The sequence below is a fragment of the Diabrotica virgifera genome, chromosome 2 (assembly GCF_917563875.1).
Source record: "Diabrotica virgifera virgifera chromosome 2, PGI_DIABVI_V3a".
NCBI classification, from domain to species: Eukaryota; Metazoa; Arthropoda; class Insecta; order Coleoptera; family Chrysomelidae; genus Diabrotica; species Diabrotica virgifera.
Genome location: NC_065444.1, coordinates 237,459,978 through 237,483,863, shown reverse-complemented (window position 1 = coordinate 237,483,863; position 23,886 = coordinate 237,459,978). Strand labels below are relative to the sequence as shown.

The 23,886-nt window shown below is 34.1% G+C and overlaps 1 protein-coding gene across 3 annotated transcripts in view; it reads right to left on the bottom strand.

Moving 5' to 3' along the window:
* The window catches only part of LOC114333858 (tubulin polyglutamylase TTLL5), an 82,932-nt gene that overhangs the window by 24,401 nt on the left and 34,645 nt on the right, over positions 1-23,886 (bottom strand). For all 3 annotated transcript variants that reach the window (XR_007696608.1, XR_007696609.1, XM_028283851.2), the window contains exons 3-8: positions 22,206-22,498; positions 19,884-20,126; positions 16,402-16,678; positions 12,979-13,178; positions 5,131-5,357; positions 1,190-1,397 (exon numbers count right to left, since the gene is read on the bottom strand). Coding sequence is in view for 1 of the 3 variants with exons in the window: in XM_028283851.2 (XP_028139652.2) it covers positions 1,190-1,397; positions 5,131-5,357; positions 12,979-13,178; positions 16,402-16,678; positions 19,884-20,126; positions 22,206-22,498 (1,448 nt within the window). In the remaining 2 variants the exon portion in view is untranslated. The remainder of the gene's footprint in view (positions 1-1,189; positions 1,398-5,130; positions 5,358-12,978; positions 13,179-16,401; positions 16,679-19,883; positions 20,127-22,205; positions 22,499-23,886) is intronic.

Sequence of the window (23,886 nt, the reverse complement as noted above, 5' to 3'; positions counted from 1 at the left end):
TTATATTGCGAACTTTATGGCCGGCATTTTCTAACTCCTTTGTTATATCTGTTGTGGGTATAGAGTGATGGATATGTCTTATTACCACTCTGCAGGCACGTTCTTCCTTTATTTGGTAAGTGTGGTGAACGATTTTTTCTTCTCGTAAATGTCTTACCAGTTGACGATAGGTATCAGTTGTATGTGTTATAACTTTTGACAGTGTCGTTTGGCAGGGTTCTGGTATAGTAGGTTTCTTTCTGTATAATTTGTGCAAAGTTTTCGAGCATTTCTTTAAAGTTTTTGACACCATATATGAATATTGGAGGTGGTCTTGGTACCTTCTGTTGTTTGTCTGTTTCAGTGTGTTCAGTGTTCTCGTCGTTTGATAATGCACTGTATCGATTTTGTATTTTTGTTGGTGGTGAACTGGAAGAATTAGAATCGTTATTTTTAAATTTACGTTTTATGACTACTTGCCATGAGTTCTTATTTTGGGCTTCTTTGTCTTCGTCTTCGCTAAACTCGATATCTGAGTTTTTTGAATGCATATTTTCAAGATGTATCTGTCTTTTTGAGGTCTGCTCTGCAGTGGATGGGTTGTTTTGGACGTGGTACATTGGTTGTGATTGTAGTGGAAATTGTTGTAGTTGTGCTAGAAAAATAAATTGATTTTGTGGAATGTTTGCTATGGGAGTATTTGCCTCTTGACAGTAGTAAACGGAATTTGGTGCATTTTCGGAAGTGTTTTCTGGGGGCGGATATTGTTTGGGAGTTGGGTACATGTTCCTGGATGTATATTAATAGTGGACCTGCTGTTTACCTACAATTTCTGCTAATACCACAATAGACACTGGTTGTATGTTTTCCGTATGTGTGAATTGTTCATTGTAGAAAAACAGAATTTGGTACGTCACTGTCACTTCACTATTTATTTTATAATTATATTTTTTTGCAGATTCAACTGCTGTTGTTAGATAAACTTAATTATCACACAAAACGTCAAGACGAACTCGAACAGTATGAATAACGAATTCGAACTGTTTTAAGAATGTCTTTAATATGTCTTTTAATGTTTTAAATACACATACATAACATAACTTCAATCCAACGTTTAGGCTGTAGAGGTTATTTCAAATTATATCGATAATAAAGATTCCAATATTTGTATTTATATGTAATAAAATTCTATTTCGCTTATTATACTTACCTAAATACTGCGAATACTTCATCCAACTATCAGCAGATGGGAAAATTCTAACGAAGCCACCTCTTCTTTTAAACTCTGCAGAAGCAAGACGAATGATTTTAGATTCTTCTGCTGTGTACGGAGATGGTCCTCTTCCTACGGTATGTGCGCCTTTTTTTAATGACGAGTTGCTATTACCCAATCCATCAGCAGAATGTACTCTTCTACACTAAAATAAACCGTTTATTATTGATATGAATGTTTGTACTTAAATGCATTATTTAAATAGGAATTACAAAATAAAAAATAAATAAAAATATTAAGAATTATGGTTAAAACCAATAATAAGATCACAAACAAAACGACAGAAATGTATTTATTATGCTAATTATAAATGTAGACAACCAAATAGAAATCTAAATAGAGATCTAAAGGACAGAAGTAGGTACTACAGATCTCTCTAGGTCTGAAAGCAAATTTTTGGTAACAACTGAGCCTTCTACAATTTGCAAGTCATACAGGCCGATAAATAGTAGACATAGGAAAATCTACAAGATGCATTCTACATTCTACACCTGTCTACTTATCTAGGTGAAAATCCAACAACATTTTGCTTCCTAGTACTTACTTAAAATGTGAGTAAAACTAAAGTAACTAGAGATAGTTTAAGATTTAATTTGTTTCAGGGGCTACCACCATCAGATGACATTTATGTTTCTTCCTTTTGGAGTCCTCAGAACTGTTTATTCATCCTGGTATACCCAGGATGGACCTAGCGGACACCACAGGCTGTTCTGAGGACTCTAAAAGGAAGAAACATGTCAACTGATGGCGTTATCCCCTAAAACAAATTAAATCTTAGCTGTCTCTCGTATAATGTAGACTGTAGACTATAGACAGTAGACTAGCAGAAAATACGTAAGATATTAAATGCCATAGAAATTCAAACACGTAGAAGAATAAACAAACGATCAAATTTTCTGAAACATTTTACAGTGGAACCCGGATAACTCGGATTAATCGGGACCGCGGCCGATCCGGGTTATCGAAAATCCGGGTTAACCGGAGAGTATGGTAAAAATTAATAAAATACGGTATACTTATAGATAAAGTCCGTTATAATTGAAATAACATGAAATATATATGCACAGTACACACCTAACTTACCTATAGTTGTATAGAGTATAGTATAGACTTATAGACAGTATAGAGTATTGTTCATTTCTAGGTAAAAAAACTAAGTCAGTTTCGGTTGTGTCAATTTCGTCTGCCATCGGAACATTGTTATGTTATTTAAGAACAGTGTCTCTTTCATTGTTTAAAATACCATTGTTTAAAAAATAATTTTTTAAATAGTCTTTTAGTCTTTTTTAAACAATGCTAAGACAGTTGGAAATAAATAAACGAATAACAGGTGCCTGTTGTTTCCGATAGCCCGCGATAATAAACGTCGCTCTGCCGCCGCCACCGTGTGCCATGAGTCATTTTTACTATCTTATAGTTCAAATTACACAAATACCCATTATATCTCAAATATTATATTATGGTCGAAGCGAAGATCGGTGGGATATGCGGAGTTTATCAATGAAATTTGATATTTTTAAGACATTCCAGAGGCGGCTACAGATAAAATGTTTTAACATAATACATACATTTTTATTGTTGAAATGTTTGTCTGATGAAAATCGGTCCGGGTTATCGGGTGCCGACTTATCGGGGTTCCACTGTACAAGGTAAATCAATTATTAATGTGTGTCTCGATGGGCAACATACTCTTCATGTGCTTGGGCTCGCTTATTAGGTGATCAATATCTTCCTGGGATACCCAAGTAGCACCGAACGGGTTTATTAAGCCTTTAAGGATGCTTTAAAACTGTAGAATAAAACTAAAATTAAAACCAATTGGTTTTTAAGTAAACCTTAAGGATGCAATAAAACCGCTTTCAGCATAAAAGGGCCCACACTGAAAGAGGTCAATAAAACCAAAAATAAAAACCTTCTTAAATCTTTGTTTTCTTAAGCAACTGGTTTTAAAGCTACTGTGAAGGTGCTTTAAAACCATGTTAAAAGACACTTTAAGTGCAGGCAATTTTATAGAAAACATAAGGTTTCTTAAATGGATACTTTTAAAGACAATTTACTACCTACATTAAATGCTTCTTTAAACCCATATACTCCATATAGGCCAACACATTTTTACATGTGTTATGATATAGGTAAATACGTATTTGTAACCATAAAGTAATAAAAAGTACTTGGTTATTTCGGATTGTCAAGGTAGAAAAACACTTACGCACCCAACTTTATTTATAATGTTATAGCAAGGTTGCCTTGTAATTAAAAATATTTAGTTTTAATGCTGCTGTCAATAATGCCACTCGGTTTTAATGTGAATCTAACCTTAAAATGGAGGCTTCGTAGTGCTGTGTGTGTCGTATTCTTTGAAAAATAAGCCGTAATGACCAGTTCGTTTATATTTTAAGTACTTGTGACTTATTTCTTCCATACTAACTGTACTTCCACTTTTTACAACACACTACACCATTGTTTCGCTCTAAAACAAATGGCCGACCATTTTGGACATGAAATAAGAGGGGATGAGTTTAGTTTTATTGTTTCTAAGAAGAAACATAGTTTAGTCACAGTATAAAGAGGGACAGTAAAACCACTTCCATGTCGGCACTTTGATCTCAAGAAGTAATACCGGCAGTACGCAATTGGTAATTCACCAGCGGTGGATGCGGGTTTTCCCTGTTAAAACCCGTACGTTTATATGCGACTAGCAATGCGAGAGTGGGGCAAAAGCGACTAAGAACATTGCGCGGTCGCCATGGCGACTAATGATTTTACTTCCAATTTTTCGGAGAGTGGTTCTACTGTCCCTCTTTATACTGTGGTTTAATCTTTACGATATCCAAATTGATTCAGTTAAGAGCGTTTGGTTTTAATATATCCTAATAATTGCTTTTAAGAAAGCAACTTTAAAGAAAACTAAAAAAATAGTTTTAAGGCATATGATTTACTGACATAATAAGGTTTTATTAGTCATATTAGGAGAATCTTTAAAACTGGAATAAAACTAAAAGGTCACAAACTAGAATCTAACAAAACCAAACAGTCCGGTAGTTCTTCATAAAACTGATTAGTTTTAAAGTGAACTGAAAATAAACCATTTTAAAACTACAATAAGACAAATTATCTATTGAGATTAATTAGTCTTATTTGATACTCTTATTAGATACTTTAAAACTATTGACAAATGCTTAACAGTTTTAAAGTTCTGGCAGTATATCTAAAAGGTAACTTTAAAACCATTATCTTATTATGTACCACAATAAAACCTTTATAAACCTTAAATAAAACTAAAATGTTTTTATTGTGCTACTTGGGTAATTTGTTCCATGCCCTAATTAACTCCTCTCTGACACGTCATGTCCCACACATGTTCAAATGGGGATAAATCTGGAGATCTCGATGGACACGGCCAAATATTGATTTCAGCCTGTTAAAAGGAGTCCACAGTAACTCTCGCAATATGGGGCCTTACGTTATTCTGCTGAAAAATTGGATGTTAGAGCGCCTGAAGTTAGGGTATGAGAGAGATTCCAGAATTTCTTCTACGAATCGCTGATCTGTTTCTCCGACAAAGATTAGACGTGAGCTTGTCAAATAAGCAATGGGTGCCGACAAAAAACTGTTAACTAAGTGGAAAGGAAGAGATGGATTGGTCAAAAGAAACTTTCATGGCTGCCTAATATCAGCCAATGGTGTGGTTCCACAGTAAAAAAATTATTTTAAGCAGCAGCCAATAGAGAAAGGTTTCAGGAAATTGTACCCATGATCACGGCCAACTACGGGCATGGCACCTAAAGAAGAAGAATACAACCATAAATTATTTTAGATCAGTTTTTTACTGAGCATCTTAAATGTTTAAAAATAGTATACTATGGTATGAAACTTACGTGAGTTAAATTGGATCTAATACTTGAATTTGACTTGTGATGATCATCGTTAATTCTAACCATGGGATCAACGGCAGGTATTCCCACTAGGGATAACAGATCAGCCAACATGGCGGATTTTAACCTTACATCTAATGGACTGTCGCAGTTTAATGAAGGTGATAAATTAACTTCTAATAACCACGGTTTGAGTGTTTTATCTATCAAAATATCGAAGCCATACAGTTCTGTAAAAGAGATATCAAATTAAAATTGTAAAAGTGCCATTTATGAATACTGAAAAATGTTTCTTTTTGACTTGTTATGTGCGCACGTTTCTTCCGCTATTTATTTGTTAGGAATAATATTGTTCTTCCCATATTTGCTCATTTCATTTCTTCTGCCGTATTTCATTCTTTCTCTTAGCTGTTGATGTATTTTGAATCTGTGTGGGTTGTAGTTACGTGGTTGTCTTAAATCGTAAATTCCTTTACACTATAGTACAACTATTCCTCATATATTCTCGTTTTTTTTGGGCAAACCTACAATAGATAAATTGCATAATTTCTTACATTTTCTACTATGCGATCATTCCTTTTTTCAAGTACGAAGTGGTAGTATTCGGACTGAAGTTAATATCGGCTTATTTCCATGCAAAGCAACAAGACTCTACTATAACTTCTCACTATGTATTTTCTTCATAGTACCATTTAACTATCAACACTTTTTGTTCTGTGGTGTAATTCATGATTTTCATTATGTTCATGATAGACCGGGCAGTATCGTCGCCCCCGCTAGCGAAATTATTCCGATTCGATTTTTTTGCACAAACTTACTCAAAAAGAGGTCCTTATAACATATCCACAGGGTGCCGGGCGGTGCCGTGGTCGAAAAATTGTTTAAACTATTTTTTTTAAACAAATTCACAAAAATAATTTTTTCATTTCAAACAAAATTTTTTTAGATAAATTGGCTTATTCTGAGCCAAAAAGGTCTCTTTTCATTTTTTTCTAAAATTGATTGTTGTCGAGTTATATGCGATTAAAAATTTGAAAAATGCGAAAATGGCCATTTTCAAGGCTTAATAATTCGATTAAACATTATTATTATGAAATTCAAAAAGTCACTAAATCAAGTTTCAAATCCCTTCTTCAAGGTCCTGAAGAGATTTTTGTCATTATTTTATTAGAAAGCTGTTATTTTTAATTATTAACAATTAGCACTATAGTCCAGGATTTATCGTCGCCCCCGTTAGTGAAATTATTCCGATTCACTTTTTTTGCAGAAACTTACTCAAAACGAGGTCTTTATGACATATCCACAGGGTGCCGGGCAGTGACGTGGTCGAAAAATTGTTTGAACAATATTTTTTAAACAAATTCACAAAAATAATTTTTTCACTTCGAACAAATTTTTTTTAGATAGTTTGGGACATTCTGAGCAGAAAATGTCTCTTGTGATTTTTTCTAAAATTGATTGTTGTCGAATTATACGCGATTTATAATTTGAAAAATGCGAAAATGGCCATATAACTAGACAACAATCAATTTTAGAGAAAAATCACAAGAGACCTTTTTTGCTCAGAATAACCCAAATTATCTAAAAAAATCTTTCGCAATAAAAAAAATATTTTTGTGAATTTGTTTAAAAAAATGGTTTAAACAATTTTTCGACCACGGCACCGCCCGGCACCCTGTGGATATGTATAAGGACCCCGTTTTGAGTAAGCTTCTGCAAAAAAATTGAATCGGAATAATTTCACTAACGGGGGCAACGATGCATCCTTGACTATAGCGCTAATTGTTAATAATTAAAAATAACAGCTTTCTAATAAAATAATGACAAAAATCTCTTCAGGACCTTGAAGAAGGGATTTGAACGTTGATTTGGTGACTTTCTGAATTTCATAATAATAATGTTTAATCGAGTTATTAAGCCTTAAAAATGGCCATTTTCGCATTTTTCACATTTTTAATCGCATATAAGTCGACAACAATCAATTTTAGAAAAAAATGACAAGAGACCTTTTTTGCTCAGAATAAGCCAATTTATCTAAAAAATTTTTGTTCGAAATGAAAAAATTATTTTTGTGAATTTGTTTAAAAAAAATTGTTTAAACAATTTTTCGACCACGGCACCGCCCGGCACCCTGTGGATATGTTATAAGGACCTCTTATTGAGTAAGTCTGTGCAAAAAAATCTAATCGGAATAATTTCGCTAGCGGGGGCGACGATACTATGATGTTATAACTCACTAGATGTTCCTTTCCGAAGAGACTCTAACTCGTTGTTGTGTCTGCGCCTATTTTCGTTTGTCACGCTATCAATGCAAGGGCCATATATTACTCAAAGTATTTTACGTTCCCACACCAACAATTTATTTACTTCTTTTTTCGTTGCTGTTCATGTTTCTCTCCATACGTGAGCACTGGTCGTATTATGGTTTTCTATATCTGGATTTTTGCACCTCGTCAGAGAAGTTTTGATCGCATTAGATGTTGCATTGCAAAGAAAGATCTGTTTCCCGTGATTATTCGCGTTTTAACTTCTCGTTCTACTTTGTTGTCATTGGTGATTGTTAACTCTTTAAGCCCTAGATATTTAAACTCTTTAACCACTTCGAAGTTATGATCGTTTATAATAACATTTTGCCTTATTCGCCGTCCTTCTTGTTTTGAAACGACCATATATTTTGTTAGGTCTTCATTTACTTTTAAAATATCCTTAACTTCTAATGTTGATTGTGCCAATGCATCTACATCATCGGCAAATACGAGAACGATCTTTGCTTCCCGAGCAGCTATGTCTGGTCTGATTTTCGGATAAAGTTTACGTATGACATCATTATAACGCCAGGTTAAACAATGTGGGCAGCGGATCTCCCGGTCTCATTCCAGAATTTACGTAGAAAGCATTTGATGTTTTCCCTCCTATTCTAACTTGTGCAAATGAGTTTACTTACACACATTTGCGTTACAACAGCTAGTTTCTTAGGTATGCCCAGCTCAACCAATGTATTCCATAGTCTTGGACGATTAATTGAATCATAAGCCTGTTTGAAAGCTTTCATTAATAATCGATCTTCCAGATCTGAAGCCACATGGGTAGTCACCAACTATTTTTTCGGCGTATAGTAGTAATTTTTTTAGTAATACCGAAGCCAATATTTTGATTAGTGGAATTAGTGAGTATTGATTGGTGAAATGTCTATAGTTTATATTCTTATGTATTTCCGTTCTTATGTATTGGTACAAGAATACTCCCCAATGAAGTCCCCAGATATACCTTTAAAATGCAAGTGATTTTTTATACGCCATGATACAAAAACAGCTCAGTAACAACGGCTTTTATACGAATCAGAAAAACTGATTGGAAGAATTATGCAGCCGCCCAAAACTAACTGTACTAACGGCCACTAGAAGGAGTGAATTTCAGAATTGCTTTATTAACTTAAAGCACAGTGACAGCGTGTTGTTGTCTAATAGAAATTACTTCATAGTGTTTCGCTAGATGGATGAAAAGGAATGTAAGGAAAATGACATACCACAGATTAACCCAACACAGATGCGAAACCCTGACGATAACTCTGGTACCGAGTTTTGGTAAACTCCTCCCACTTTGAGTTACCAAAAGGGTAGTCGCTTAGTAGCTCACTTAGTATGTAGGCTTAAGCTTATTGTCAGTTCCTGAATAACCTCGACAGTACATGCGCTTATTGTAGTGTTAAATTGACTTGTTGATTATTGGGAATTTTTTCTATTTATCAAGTGTGTTTAAATAGTTTTGTTATAGTTTTAAAAATGGTTGGATATACGTGTATTTGTGAAGGGTGTTCATCTAAGGCGGGTCAAGGAATATCATTTTTTAGATTGCCAAAGGATGAAGTAAGGTATGTAGTGTCATTAATAAATTGATTTACTTTCTAAATACTGATTAAGCGGTAAATTACTTATATCATATTAATTATATTAATCTCGAAACTTAGATAAAATGGTTACTCAAGCTATGATGTGTGTTAGAAATAGTTCCAATAGTATTTTTTCAAGAAATATTTCGATAAGTGTGAAAAAAATCCTGTCTTGAAAACAGTAAATTTTAGTTACTAGTAAGAATGAATAACGCCCTGTTATTGAAGATAGTCAAAATAATCTTAAAAAATAAAAGAGATATTAACAAGATATTAAATTTTTATTAAAACACATCTTACGTTATAAGAGTGAGCTATGGTTAAAAGCTACTAAAAGACAAGATTTGTTAGAGGAGGATTTAACTAGATACAGAATTTGCGAAAAGCATTTTGAAAATAAATTTTTATGCACATCTTCACAACAAAAACTCTTGTATGACAATGCTTTGGCGTCAATTTTTACCGAATCTAAAGATATCTGCGCGAATACGTCTGAGGAGCCGCCGAAAAAAGTTCAAATATTGTCAGGTAAAAAATTAGGTAAATATCAATAATTTCAATAGTAAAAAGATATGATTTTTCAGATAATAGAATAACGCCTGCGGCGGAAAATTTACAGGTAATATCCTCTAAACAAGTTTCTATCAGCCCCAGTAAGGAAAAAGATGGACACATTTCTACAACAGTTACAAAAGATGTTTCCCAGTTATCACCTTCAGTATCATTACAAACACCAGCATCTTTTATGTATAGCTTGCCACGTGAATATAAACTGAAATGTAAAATCAGGTTTTTAAAAAGAAAACTTTTGAATAGAAAAATATGTAAAAAACAAAACGGTACAAAACAAGAGTTAGAGCAGTTTAAAAAATTATGTGACAAATTTCTTAATAAATCATTATCCGAAATTGTAAAACTCAGGCACTGTTGCAGAAAAAAGTCCCAAAGGCCAGAAGATATTCTCAGGAATACAAACAATTCGCTCTCACATTATACTTTTTCGGACCCAAAACTTATCACTTTTTGAAAAAAAATCTTTACTTACCAACTAAACGTTGTTTATATAATTAAATTTGATTATTTAATTAAATAACCTGGAACTTGAAAATTATTATATTAACAACACTTTATCTGGTTTTGTTCTGGAAGGCCATACCTGGAATTCCCAAATTACTGTCACCAAACGACTGTCACTTTTCTAATACCTAGTTTACTTTCTCTTGTTTTGTTAAGGACAAAACTTTGTTTTGTTTTGTAGCTAGTTTACTTTCTCTTGTTTTGTACCTACCTAGAATTCCCAAATTACCCTATTATATTTATATCGTGTTCACTTCCAAGCAACTTTTTATTATTTTTCAATATACACAGAAATTTAATAAATGACCATTTATGTATACATAAATCTTTAACTATTGTCACTTTTCTAACAGTTAGTTAACTTTCTCTTGTTTTGTTAAAGACATACCTAGAATTCCCAAATTACCTATTGCATTTTTATTTCCTTTTTCGTTTAACACATAAATTTATTAAATGACCAATGTTTTGTTTGTCTTAATTTTTAGTGTAAATATAGTAAATATCACATCAGGTGTAAGTATTATAGACCAAATGAACTATTTTGTAAGTTATCGATTGTATTGGTGCAAACACCGGCACAACAACTGTGCTCCTTAGTTTCAAGGTTACCAATTTTTGTACCGGCATCATAGCATAGCTTTCGCATCTGTGTTGGCTTAATCTGTGGACATACAGTTGAGTCTGCGAATCTTTACCCGTCCGTCATCATTTAAAGCATACGAAATAAGTCGATGATAAGTCGGAAATTGAAATTTACTAAACGCAACAGCAACTGACAGTAAGTGACTTGCTGTTGCGTTTAGTAAATTTCAAGTTCCGACCTATCATCGACTTATTTCGTATGCTTTAAATGATGACGCACGGGAAAGATTCGCGGACTCAAATGTACGTCATATACATGTAATAACTATCATGTGTAGTCACTTTTTACTATGCTTTGTTTTTAAACCAGGAGGAGTAAACTAAATACTCACACCCCAAAAAACTAAATGAATAGCGCAGAAAACACAAAAAGTCGCCGATATAACTCAGTGTGTGTCTAGGTCTAGAGTGTTGTCAAGGTATACGTTAAAAGTTGATTAACTCGGCCATTTTCAGATCTTATTTCCAGTTTAATGTGGAAGGGGTAAACAGATAATCAGTGCTTTGATGTTTATTTTGCGTTTACTGTGGTTTAACCTCACTTTAGTTTTAGTTGAAAATAATTCACTAGACATACTAATAATATGTTGGCCTAAAAATGAATATGAGAAAAAAGAAAATAAAGACAAACACAGATGACCCCAGACGTATAACTATAAATGGCAGTGAGATAGAAAAAGTCCAAGAATATAATCTACCTAGGCCAAATCCTGAAACTTGACAAAGAGAACCAAAATGCGGAAATTACTAGGAGAGCAAGACTAGCATCAGCAGGATTTGGAAAACTTAGTTGGATACTTAAGAACCGCAAAATACCCCAATACTTAAGGAGCAAGGTGTTTAACTAGTACATCCTTCCTATCATGAAATATGGATGTCAAACCTGGACCCCAACCAAGACAAATATGAATAAACTAGCCACAACAGAAAGAGCAATGGAAAGAGCAATGTTAGGTATACGACTGTCAGATAAAAAGAGGAACGGCTGGGTAAGATCAAAAACAAAAGTCAACATAACAACAAAAGTTGCCAGACTTAAATGAAGCTTGGCAGGCCACACTGCTAGACAAAAAGACCAACGTTGGAATACAACACTGGAGATCTTACGAAAGTAAACGACCGAGAGGAAGACCACAGATAAGGTAGGTTGATGATATTAAAAGAATAGCCGAAACAAATTGGAAATATGTTGCTCAGGATAGAGACCGATGGAAGGAGTTGGGAGAGGCCTATGTCCACACGTGGACGATAGAAGGCTAAGAAGAAGAAGAAGAAGACTAATAATATGTTAAAATTCTATAATAATATAAAAATAATAATTAAAAAATAGTATGAAAATAATTAAAACATAAATTTGAATAATTTTTGCAATGTTATCTATACAGGGTGTCCCCGAAAATAGTGCGTTCCTTTAAGGTATGGATTTAATACACAATTTAGAACAAAAAAGTTCTATAACATTTTTTTCTAAAGTTAACCGTTTCCAAGAAAAAAATTACATTGTTCTCCATATAAGTGAATTTTTATTTTCTAAAATTTGAATGACATGGTATCGTAGCCTAAAAGAACTTGCTGTGACTGTGGAAATTTAACCTAATAACCCCTTGTTTATTTACTTTTAGGTGTGATTTTTGGGTTGATGACATGGTAGGTACCTACCTGCAAAATAATGGATATGGGTTTGGTTGATATTTACATTATTTTACCTACCAGATGCAACTGACCTACAAACCTACTTTTTTAATCTTTAGATTTTTGAGTTGCGCGTTGTTGCCAGACTTCAATTTGCGTATCAAAATGTATTTTCGTTTTTTGGCCAAACGGATCAATTTAGAAAAAATGTTATAAGATTTTATTGCTCTATATTGTGCCTTCTACCTATACCTTTAAGGAACGCACTATTTTCGGGGACACCCTGTATAACTTCAATCTTATTTTTACAACTGACAGTCATGTAAAATTTATATTTTCGTGACGCCAGTCATGCGACTAGGGCAATAAATGGCGCTGTTTCCTGGCTTGGCTACACTCTACCTAGACGCACACTGATATAACTTAATTGACCTATGAAATGCCAATAGTGTCAAAATGTCATAAATGTCAATAGTGTCACAATTTCATAACAGTGGAGTAAACTTGCCTGAGGTTGGACCAATTACAAACATCAAGGCGCAGTAAATTTGAATTACTGCTCCTGGTTTGAAAACAGAACATAAGTTAAAATAATATATTAATTTACTTACCAAAGCAATTGTTGGTAAAGGGAATAAACATTTTACAAGCTGATATCACAGAATTAGCACACGCCAAGATTGCTTTAATAATCATATCCTCAATTTGAGACATCAATAGCGCCGTATCTTTACCTTCAGATTTCAAATGTCTTAATAAAGCACTTAGAGTCCATTTATGACCAACATTTTCGGCTGAAGGATCATCCGATCTAAATTTCAACAAAATAATTGAAGAAAAAATTAAACTTGATGATGTTTATGTAGAGTTATTAATTATACATACTAAGTAGATCAATACAAACACATTTAGAAGGTGAATGATCTTTTTATTTTACAAATTTAACATTAATCTGCGTAAATATTAAAATATTATTTAAAAAATCTCTCTACTACTACTACTAAAGTGTAACGATAGCACTACCACTGACAATTGAAGTTCTATTGTAAAACAATACTTCAATTGCCTATGGCAGTGCTATGGTTACACATTGGCGCCTAACGTGGTCCCACTTCAAGACACTACCATGGTTAACTCATAAGACCTACCCGCATCAGCAGGAGCCAACAGCATCAATATTCAACCTCCATAGAAACAAGCAATCCATCGATGCAATAATAATCACTGTGATGATTATTGCAGTATTTCGCGTAAAATGTGGAAGCCACATCAAAATGGCGTCGACTTTGAATGTAAATTTCATTGTTGATAATGGTGACAGTGAAGCAGCCAAATAATTTAGATCCATTAGCGATGATTTTTCGTCTAAATCTAGTGAGGTGGGCATTTTTCTTATTATGTTGGCGTACCATCAAAAAATTCCATGTATATTATATGGAAAAATGTGGTATGCCACGTAGCTTATCGAGTTATTGATATAAAAATGGAATATTCACAAATTCTACAGTCTAATACAGTCATCTTTATGTTGTATTCTAGGATTGCAGGAACCTATACCTAGGCTTTACGGAGGTTAATCCAAAGGAGAAAAAAAATCAACAAAAAAAAAGAGGAAAACTATTATTGAAATGTAAAAAGCAATTCAAGAACAACAAGACGAATTTGGGATGGGAGTATTCTTTGAAGAAAAGTAAGACGATTTTTAGTTCAAGTAAAATTGGCGAGCTCTGTCATTGTAAATATAAATTTAGTGGAGACTTAAGGAAATATCGAACAATTATTTAAGAAATTTTGGGAGTTGGACATTCGACTGTCAAAAGAGACGTATCTCAGAGTAGGTATCAGAGTAAACAATATGAATAGATCGTACAAGAAAAAACAGAAAAGTAACATTTCTAGAAGAAAATATACCGCACAATATTTGGTTAATATTAAATAAGGAGATCAATGTATATAATACTAAATTACTAAACGTTAACTTCAAAAATTTCTTGGGAGAATTAAGAATATTTTTAAATTGGCTATGGTTCTAGTGCAATAGTTTCAAAGAAGAGAATAGGAAGACCAATGTCAAGATGGAAAGCGGAAGTTCAGGAAAATATCAGAAGATTAAAAGTGACCAACTGGGAAAGAAAATCAAGGAACAGAAACGAATGGAGAAGAATAGTCAACCAAGCCTCCTAGGCTTGTAGTGCTAATGTATTATTATTATTAATTATATGAGAGGTAAGCTCAAAAGCAGACCCAAGAAACTTTCGGAGGAACAGGTTCAATCAGTAAAAACTCATATTGAACTTGTTCCTAAATAAAGTCGCTACAGCAGAGCCAAAAATATAAAGAAGGAATATATGCACTGAATATAAGAGAATTATAGAACTATATACAGATTTTTATGAGCTCCGACGTCTCTTTTTCATGTATATTTCAAGGTCGGTTGTCCTGAAACATATATAAAAAAAGAGATTTTGCTAAATCACAGATATGCAAATATGTCTGGGAGAATGAGCACAGAGTATAATGGAAACATGCATTAATAGTCATGAAAGAAACAGACATCAAAAAGAGAAAAGTCAAAGAGGTAGCTCTCATCTTACTTACTGAAACATGTAGGAATGTATTAAGCTCTGGTTGCCAATACTAAAAGAAGAAGTCAGCAACAAGAACATACCAACGTTAGCGGATTAATATAAAGTCAGAGACACATCACCTACAATAATTATACATAATACATATACAGCACACAATAAGTTTGTAGACCTTCCGTGATGTGGGTGTTTAGAAAAATACTATGGACAGACCAGGCTACTACTGCGTAATATGGGCCAAAGCAGAGAACTTCTTAAAATTATCAAGTGCAAAACCAGTTATAGGACCAGAATGGTTGCTGACCTTCAGAAATGAAGAGGGACCCTAAGGGTCATAGACATAATAACCTGTAGATTACGCAAGATATGGACCGCTCTGTGAATCGAGGTGCAACGCCAATATTAAGGGTTGAGTGGTCTAGCCATCTTTGTCTGTCACATGCTCGGGATCGCTTGGTTAAGAGATAGATAGACCACCGATCGACTGTTTCCATGCTGTTTCCGCGTTACGCTTTTTTGCGGAGTATGCCTTGTCTACGGTTAATATGTCTATGCCAAGGGTACGGCGATGGTACGGCCACAACGGCGCAGGGTAGATCGCACCGCACAACGTACAGCACAATACTACATAGCCTTTGCTTTGCACATTAGTGGCCATATTGACGCACCGTGCACTGCACATTTATTCTATTTTTTTTAATCTTGTCGTCGTTATCCTTTACATCGTCGTTACATCGGACGTAGAATGCGTTGTTTTAAATTCTAGTTTTAAGACAAGGTGTTTTTGCAAAGAACAAAGAAAAATGGCGGTGCATCATCTAAATAAAAAGGGAATTTACTATGGCGAATCCACTTCTTTCCACAGTTTTGTTAAAACCAAACTTTTGTGGCGACATTTGCTTTTTCTGCTCCAAATTGGTACAAGCATAAACACACAACTAACTAATTTGTCTATATCCATCCCTAGAACAATCACTGTGCGAAGATCAGAAAATACTAAGCTCAATTTACGTAGACGAGGCGTTGGTACCAGCGATGTGTGAACGCCGGTGAGTGCGTCGTTGTGGCCACGCGCAATTACGGCAATGCTTGTATTTACTTTGCTTCAAGGAGGCTATGGTCAAGAGTAGGTGCGGTGCGATGTGCGGAGCGCCGTTGTGGCCTCCACTTAAGAAGAAGGCAAAGACAGGTGGGTGACTGACGGAATAAACTACATAATAATAATGGACTTTTATGCCACGTTCTCTTTATTATAGTTATCTTGTGTCTAAAGAGTTAGAATGAAGCATGCTATTAACACGGAGGTTTATTTTAACTGTAATTCTTAATGTCGTTTTCAATTAGTTAAAAGAATTCTAAGTTAGTTACTATTTTACTTTTATTATCAATGGTAATCACGCATATCATGTTAGATCTACATCAAAGTTATAACAGACTATTAATACTTACTTGACATAATCACTATGATATTTATTAATACTATAATTACAGAGATGCATGCATGGGTTCCATAGCTGCTTGTGACTAGCATCATATTTAACAGTAGCAAATCTCACTAAACCTTCTTCATAAATATAAATTAGCAACGGATCAAAACTAGTTACCACTACGTATAATCTCAGGTCGCATTTGTGACCGGCTACTAAAAGAGGATTGGAAATATATTTGGCCACTACTACTGGTTCTTCTAGAGGCACTTGATTTGGAGTTTCGACGATAAAAATACCTGAAAAACGTACATTTGGTAAATCGATCAAAATTAACTAATCAATACTTATCAAATCCCATACTTAGCCAAGAAAGTTCAAATTAAAATCAATTTATAAATTAATTTACTCTTGGTATATATACTCCGTATGTGTTTTGAGTACCCCCTCAAAATACATTCAAACTAAAATAGGAGACTCCCAGCAGGAATTTTAGAGAGGGAAGGTCAACAATAGACACAATACACATAATCACACAGTCAATTGAGAAGTGTTCGGAACATTATACCGACTTATAGATCCTTTTCATAGATTTCAAGCAAGCCTTTGACAGCCTAACAAGACCCGACTTAACAGAAGATATGAAAAACCTAGATATTCCAATGAAACTTATAAAACTTACGAGAATGACAATGGAAGGATCGACGGCAGCAATAATAACAGATGACGGAATCACCAAAAATATAGAAATAGCAACTAGAGTACGACAGGGCGATTCTCTATCAACATCACATGTCGCTATAGAAGGAACAATAAGAGCTACAGAAATAAAAGGTATACAGTGTGTCCACGGATGGGGTGCCCAAGAGGAAAAACTTTTTATTTTCAATTTTAGCGAAAAATGTCATTCTTGATAAAAAGTTTTGATGTTATAAAACCCCATGAAATGAAATAAAATTCAAGTTTTTCAAATCCTGGTTAATTTTATAGCCAATTTTATGTAAATACCTATACATTTTTGCACTAATTTCGAAATTGTAACAATAATAACTTAGGAGAACAAGCCTTTCCCTTCTCTGGACTATGAAGCCAGACTTTGTCGTTCTCCCTGAATCATCCAACTATTTATTAATCAAATAATTATTAATCCAATAATTTTAATAATGAAGTTTATCATAAAATAAATTCTCTATTGAACGCTTAACATGGTCGAAAAAAAATGACAATTCGCAAATTATTTATCGGAGTTGACAGTTACTAAGCTACATTGATTTACATAAAATTGGCTACAAAATTAAGCAGGATTTGAAAAACTTGAATTTTATTTCGTTTTAAGGGGTTTTAGAACAAGCAAAACTTTTTATAAAGAATGACATTTTTCGCTAAAATTGAAAATAAAAAAAAATTTCCTCTTGGGCACCCCAACCGTGGACACACTGTATAACATCGACGTCGCAGCTACTACGAGGAAGTCCCAAAACCAGATAGAACCAGATAGTCAATGACCTTAAAAAAATTGTAGTTAGAGAATGGGTAACCATAAGCAAAAACAGGCACGAATGGAGAAAAACTGTAGAGGATGCCAAGTCACACAACCAATTGTAAAATCAAAATTCAAACTGATTCCCGCGACAAATGAATCGGACAAAGTGGGCGGCAATCACTCCGCTAAGAGTGTAGATACCACGATGATAATATACCCTGTATCGCATCTACTCTAAGTCGATTCACAGTTTATTTGTCTGTTGGAAAATCTGACTTCCGATCTGTCATGTCAAGTTTCACTTCCAGATGCAGAAGGGGGAATGTTTTTATATCTTTTATCTATTTAAAGTGGTGTTTTAGTTCCAAAATTCATTTATATTGTTTAAATCTCTCTTGGGGGTGAGTATTATAAATATTAAGTTAAACATTTCTTTATATTTAATTTTACCAATATTTAGTGTCTTCAAAATTTCTTATTTTTTTACTTTTTGTACCTAATCTCTAAGTCACGTTTATTTTCAACCTTATTAACTGCATTTGTATGTAGAATCTTTTATTTAATATAACTAATTTATTTCAGTGATAATTATTATCTTCATTTACTGTCTATGCCAACTGCTAATCATTACAAAAGTATGAGTACTCAGTCTGTATTAGGCTTAAAGCTAAAATAAAAAGGGTATACTTCCAAGATTTATTTATACCAAGGGTATAGATTTATTTGTTTAGGAATTCCCTACTTAATGTTAAAATTTCAAGAAAATCGATGCATATTGATGGAATTATACAACACTACGATGTAAAATCGTAATCGAGAAAATAAAAAGTTAGGAAATGCATTTTAAAGATCTGGGAATAGATATACACAGTGATGAAGATACTGAAGAAGTTTGACAACAAGTCTTGAGAGCAAGTAAAGCAGCGGGATCTGTTAATGATACAGTCTGGAAGAACAAGTACCTAAGACAAGATACTAAAGCAAGGATCTGTAAAAGAGCAATGAGAACTATAATAACTTAGATGGCGCGACGAGACTAGAACAGATAAGAATACTCGGAAAATGTCAAGGTAAAGCCTACTAGATAGAGGCAGAAACAAGAACATAAGAAGGGTATGTAACGTACAAGACAGTTATCAAAACGGAAACAGAAATATAATAAACACATTAGCAGAATGACAGAAGATAACGAGCAATCCACAATTATTTTCATCAAAGCTATCCAAGCAAAAACTTACGTATTTCTTGTTTTAATCTGAATTTGTTAAGCAAAGCATAGGTTATTTACATTTGAGTTTGATACTCCGTCAATGTCAACTAAATTTTAAATTAGGTAGGTGTTAATAAAATATAAATGACATCATTTGATAGTGAATTTAATCAGTATATAAAATAAATAAGATGTTTAAAAATACAATTTGAGTATATTTTGACAGCAATAATTTATTAACAACGTTAAAAAGGTTTGTATGAGTATACGGCCTCCCCTTTAACGGGAGTACCTAATAATAAATAGACTCTTCCATCTATTGTTGACGATTCAAAACACTTTACTATACTTCATCAGTAATTAAATTTTTCGCCAAATTGAAAAAAAATACTGGTTACTTTATTAAGACAATAATTAAAAAACATAGTGAAAGTTGACGTAAACTGAATTATATCTTAATCATAGACATGCACTGTATAGCTATCTCTGTCGTTCAGAGCTCACTATGATGACAATAATTTTGGATCACTGGATATTACAGTAAGAACGACACAGACAAATCACCAAAGGGTCGAAGAAGTATTGGAAGACCAAGGAATAGATGGTGTGATAATTTAAATAATGGAGGAGGCTAACATCGAATAAGAAGGAGGCCTTCGGAACCAGTATATAAGAAATAAGGAGGAGACTTAACAAATTCATATTTTGTTACGGTTATGAAATTACTTGCATGTGTTGAGTTATTACTCTGCGTAATAATTACTTTACAGGCTGTAAAATATATTAAAAAACACTTATGCAAGATACATACCTCTACCCCTGCTTGAGGCTACAGGTTTGACTATCCAAGGTCCTTTTACTCGATGATGTGTTGTACACAGATCACGATACTCGATGGGCATGACGAATGTTTGTGGGATGAAATCAAAATTTTTCAGTCCTTTCGCATGCTGCATACGCTCTATGTTTTTATACAGTCGATCTTTGCGGGTTAGCTCATACGATCGTGGAAAATGATTTACTCTTTGGTGTGGAGCTAACGATCTTATTGTACCTAAACATAAGAAACAAGGTAAGAAATAGTGGAAACCCATAGAATGTGTGTTTGTAAATGTTTTAAACAATTTTACAGTAATCAGAACAACTTTGGCGTAGGTCAATTAATTCATTCTTTATTGGCTATGAAAACTAGTACTCTTACTGCTTAGCTCTTATTGGTTACTTCATAAATATCACCTAGTTTTCTTGCTTTATGATTTTTGAGGCCTCTGTAAATGGGCACAATCATAAACTACATTTACTTACACTTATGGTCGTGCTTGGAACCTGGTGATTCCCAGCCTCTTCATAGTAATTGTAGGTTATTAATAAAACATAATACAGTACAACCTGCCAGTCCGCATCTACCGAAATCTACCGAGAAAGGCAGTTCTGCTATTGAATAACGCACCCTCTCATCCCGACCCAAAAGAACTAAAAGATGATGTGACACCCCTCTGTCAGCCTATGAATCAAGGTATTATAGAATCTATAAAACGTGTCTATCGACGAAAGTTATTGACGACGTTGATTACTGGAATGTATAAAGGAGAAAACGTCTCAGAGACTATAAAAGAAGTGGTCTTGATATCCGGGTCGGTCTGTCGCCACATTGATCCGTATATGGCAGGTTTTACTGTATATATAAAACTATGAATGTTCAGCAATATTCTTCAAACTCGTTCTGACAATTCTCTAATTATAGGAAAATTTTTGACCACAAAGTGCGATGTATTTAGGACACATGTTCCTTTTACTTCTGGGATTTCTTCCTGTAGACTAGAGCCGGGTGATAAAGCTCAATGTTGCTCTAAGATGCAGTCAATCCAACAATTTTCTTCTACGAATTAGAACACGTTTATCTTTGGCATCATCACTATCATAATCCAGCCTTCTGCGTCCAAAGTTGAACATATGTCTCGCCTAATTCTCCACTTCTCAGCGATACTTTTGACGTCGTATTTCCATCATGTAGATGGTGTACCCCTCCTTCTTCTTCTGCTCGTGCTCTCCATACTGTAATTTTTTGTAATTTAATTTGTAATGTAATTGGTGGGCTGCATATTGATTAAATTTACTTTACACTGCACTATACCGAACATCAGTTTTGCGGTTGTCTTTGTTAAAAAACATTTTTATAACTAAAGGTAACATTCCGCAACAAGCGACCGAGACAGGCGACAGATAGACGAGACCGAAACACCAAACGAACTGTCCCCCCTTAGGTTGAAAACAGACGAACCACTCTGCAGCACTACTCTCTGATGTAGTGTACTCTCAATGAGTTTGTAATGGACGCCACAGTGGCGAGGATCAGCGATCGTGGTCAGCCACTGCCGCCAGCCACTATCGCTCGTGTGGAATGGCACGTTTAATTTACATAAGAATTTACGGATAATCATCGGAAGCTACTTTGTGGATCCACATAGAAGCGCGGCAAAGTCGTTCGATTGTTTTGAACCTAAAAGGAGTACGCGACCGAGACAAGCGACATACGTGAAATTTGCGTCTATATTTCAGTATATCAGATGTAGAAAAGGATGTATAATGGCTTCGAAACTATTCTTTCAAAGGTTTACTAGAAGCAGAAGAGGAAGATGATATATTACACGTTTCAAATGAAAAGACGAAGGTGTATAAATTCTATTGGTATATAAAAGGAGGTGCGAAGGACGATAAAATCCTTGTAGGATTCCACTTGAGGATCAAATAGCGCTGGTCTCTTAGCCACTAACTCCATTAGCCATTGGTTTTCCTCACCAGTAAATTTTATTTCGGACGGTATTGTTTTTAATAAAAAAACCTATGTACAAATCGGTGCCACAACATAAGTGTCGCGCACCGACCTACTCACTATTACTCTTGTAGGAGATCGAGGAGACATAGACAAGCGACAGTTGCTTGTCGCTTGTCTCGGTCAAGGGCTACAGAACGAACCTGATATAATTTCATTTGATAGCAGATGTGGAGAGACGACAATCTGTCTTGTCTATCTGTCGCCTGTCTCGGTCGCTTGTTGCAGAATAGTACCTACCTTAACAGAGTAGGAAACTTAAGACTTATCGCAGTAATTTGCAAAATCTGATATACGAACCTGGTTTAGGATGTGATCCGGTCCATAGTAAGTTAAAATCTGATGAATTCGGGGCGACTTCGGTAATGCCATGACAATCCAATAATTTAGATAATAATTTCGATTCGGCTTGTAATACTTTGTAAGTAATATGTAATTTACAGGCAGGCTTTTCTTGTATCGATGATTCTGATGCACTAGCTAAAGCTGAACTTTTAAAAATAAGGACAGTGTTACGAGATCCTAAAGAACCTCCTGATATCCATTCTTCTTCTGAGATGGTCGGAACGGGTTCGTTTGGAGGTATTTCGGTACTAAAAAAGACAATATTAATGGTAATTATAAAATAAATTTAAGATAAACGATATATTCGTTTATTATGTAGATACATGTTAGTGGCCAGTGAAAGAGATTCATTTGATTCCGTTTTAAACCTACAGTTTCTGTGTTTTAATCGAATCTTCGTCCTGGTAACTAAATTCTTGTACCTAATTGATAACTATGTAATAGGGAACTTGCACATTTTTTTATTACATAATAATATTCAGTTTTGTTTGAAAATGAGATTTCCAAAATTTCACGCTTCAAAAACTCGTAATGACTTAGAAAAACAAATTTAAAGTCTTCTGCGGTATAAAATAGTTCAAACAACCCGTGACGTCACATAGTTTTATTATCGTCGCGAAAATAGGGAAAATATTTATATTCTAATGACATTTATCATATGTCATTGTAATAATATATACCAGTTTGTTGAGATTGAAGTTTGATACAGTTTTTGAAGGAAAGAAGGTTTACTATGAAAAATAAAAGCATTTTGTAAAAGTACAAGTTTTCTATGAATAGTTCAAACGATCAAAAACACTTGTGACGTCACATAACTGTATTTTTACTGACGTTTATAATGTCTAATTTAAAATTATATACCATTTTGTTTACTTTGTTGGTGTAGAATGTAAACATAACCGGATGACGTCACGACGCGTTTTGGGCTGGCTGGTATAATTTGAATTTTTAATCGTCTTTAGAGGCCAAACAAAAGACAAACAAAACTTTTTTATCTTTGATACATGTTTTAAATTATGTTCTGTAGTGATTTATAACATTTTTTTCGAATTTAAAATTTTATGCAAGTTCCCTATTGTGCAACCATAAATACACAAAAAATTTGTAGAATGCCATTGAAGATTAATTTTCATCCTGTAGATCAGCGGTGTTCAAACGGCCGATCGCGATCGACCGGTCGATCGCCAAAGTTTTTGAAGTCGATCGCGATTCACGGAAAAAATACACATGGAAAAGGTGGAGACTGCGCTAACTTGTGGATGATGAAGTGCGATGAACTTCATGAAGTGCATTAACAACAAAAGTAAAATTAAGATGAAAACATCTCTAATTACAACTCTCTGAAGTTACAACGTTCTATCAAATAGAAATGTGAAATAAAGATTTATATTTTCTAATTTTTTTTTACTAGCAGTCGATCGCTGGACGCTTGCAGTTTATGTGGTAGATCCCATGCAGTGAAGTCTGAGCACCACTGCTGTAGATAATCAGGGAAAATAAGTGACATCAACAGAAAAGTGAAGTGAGAATACTTCCCATGGACATAAAAAAGAATGTGTGTATACTTTGTACGCACGTAAGAAGTTATACTTATATTATATGATTTCTTAAAAATACATATACTTTAAACAGTTTG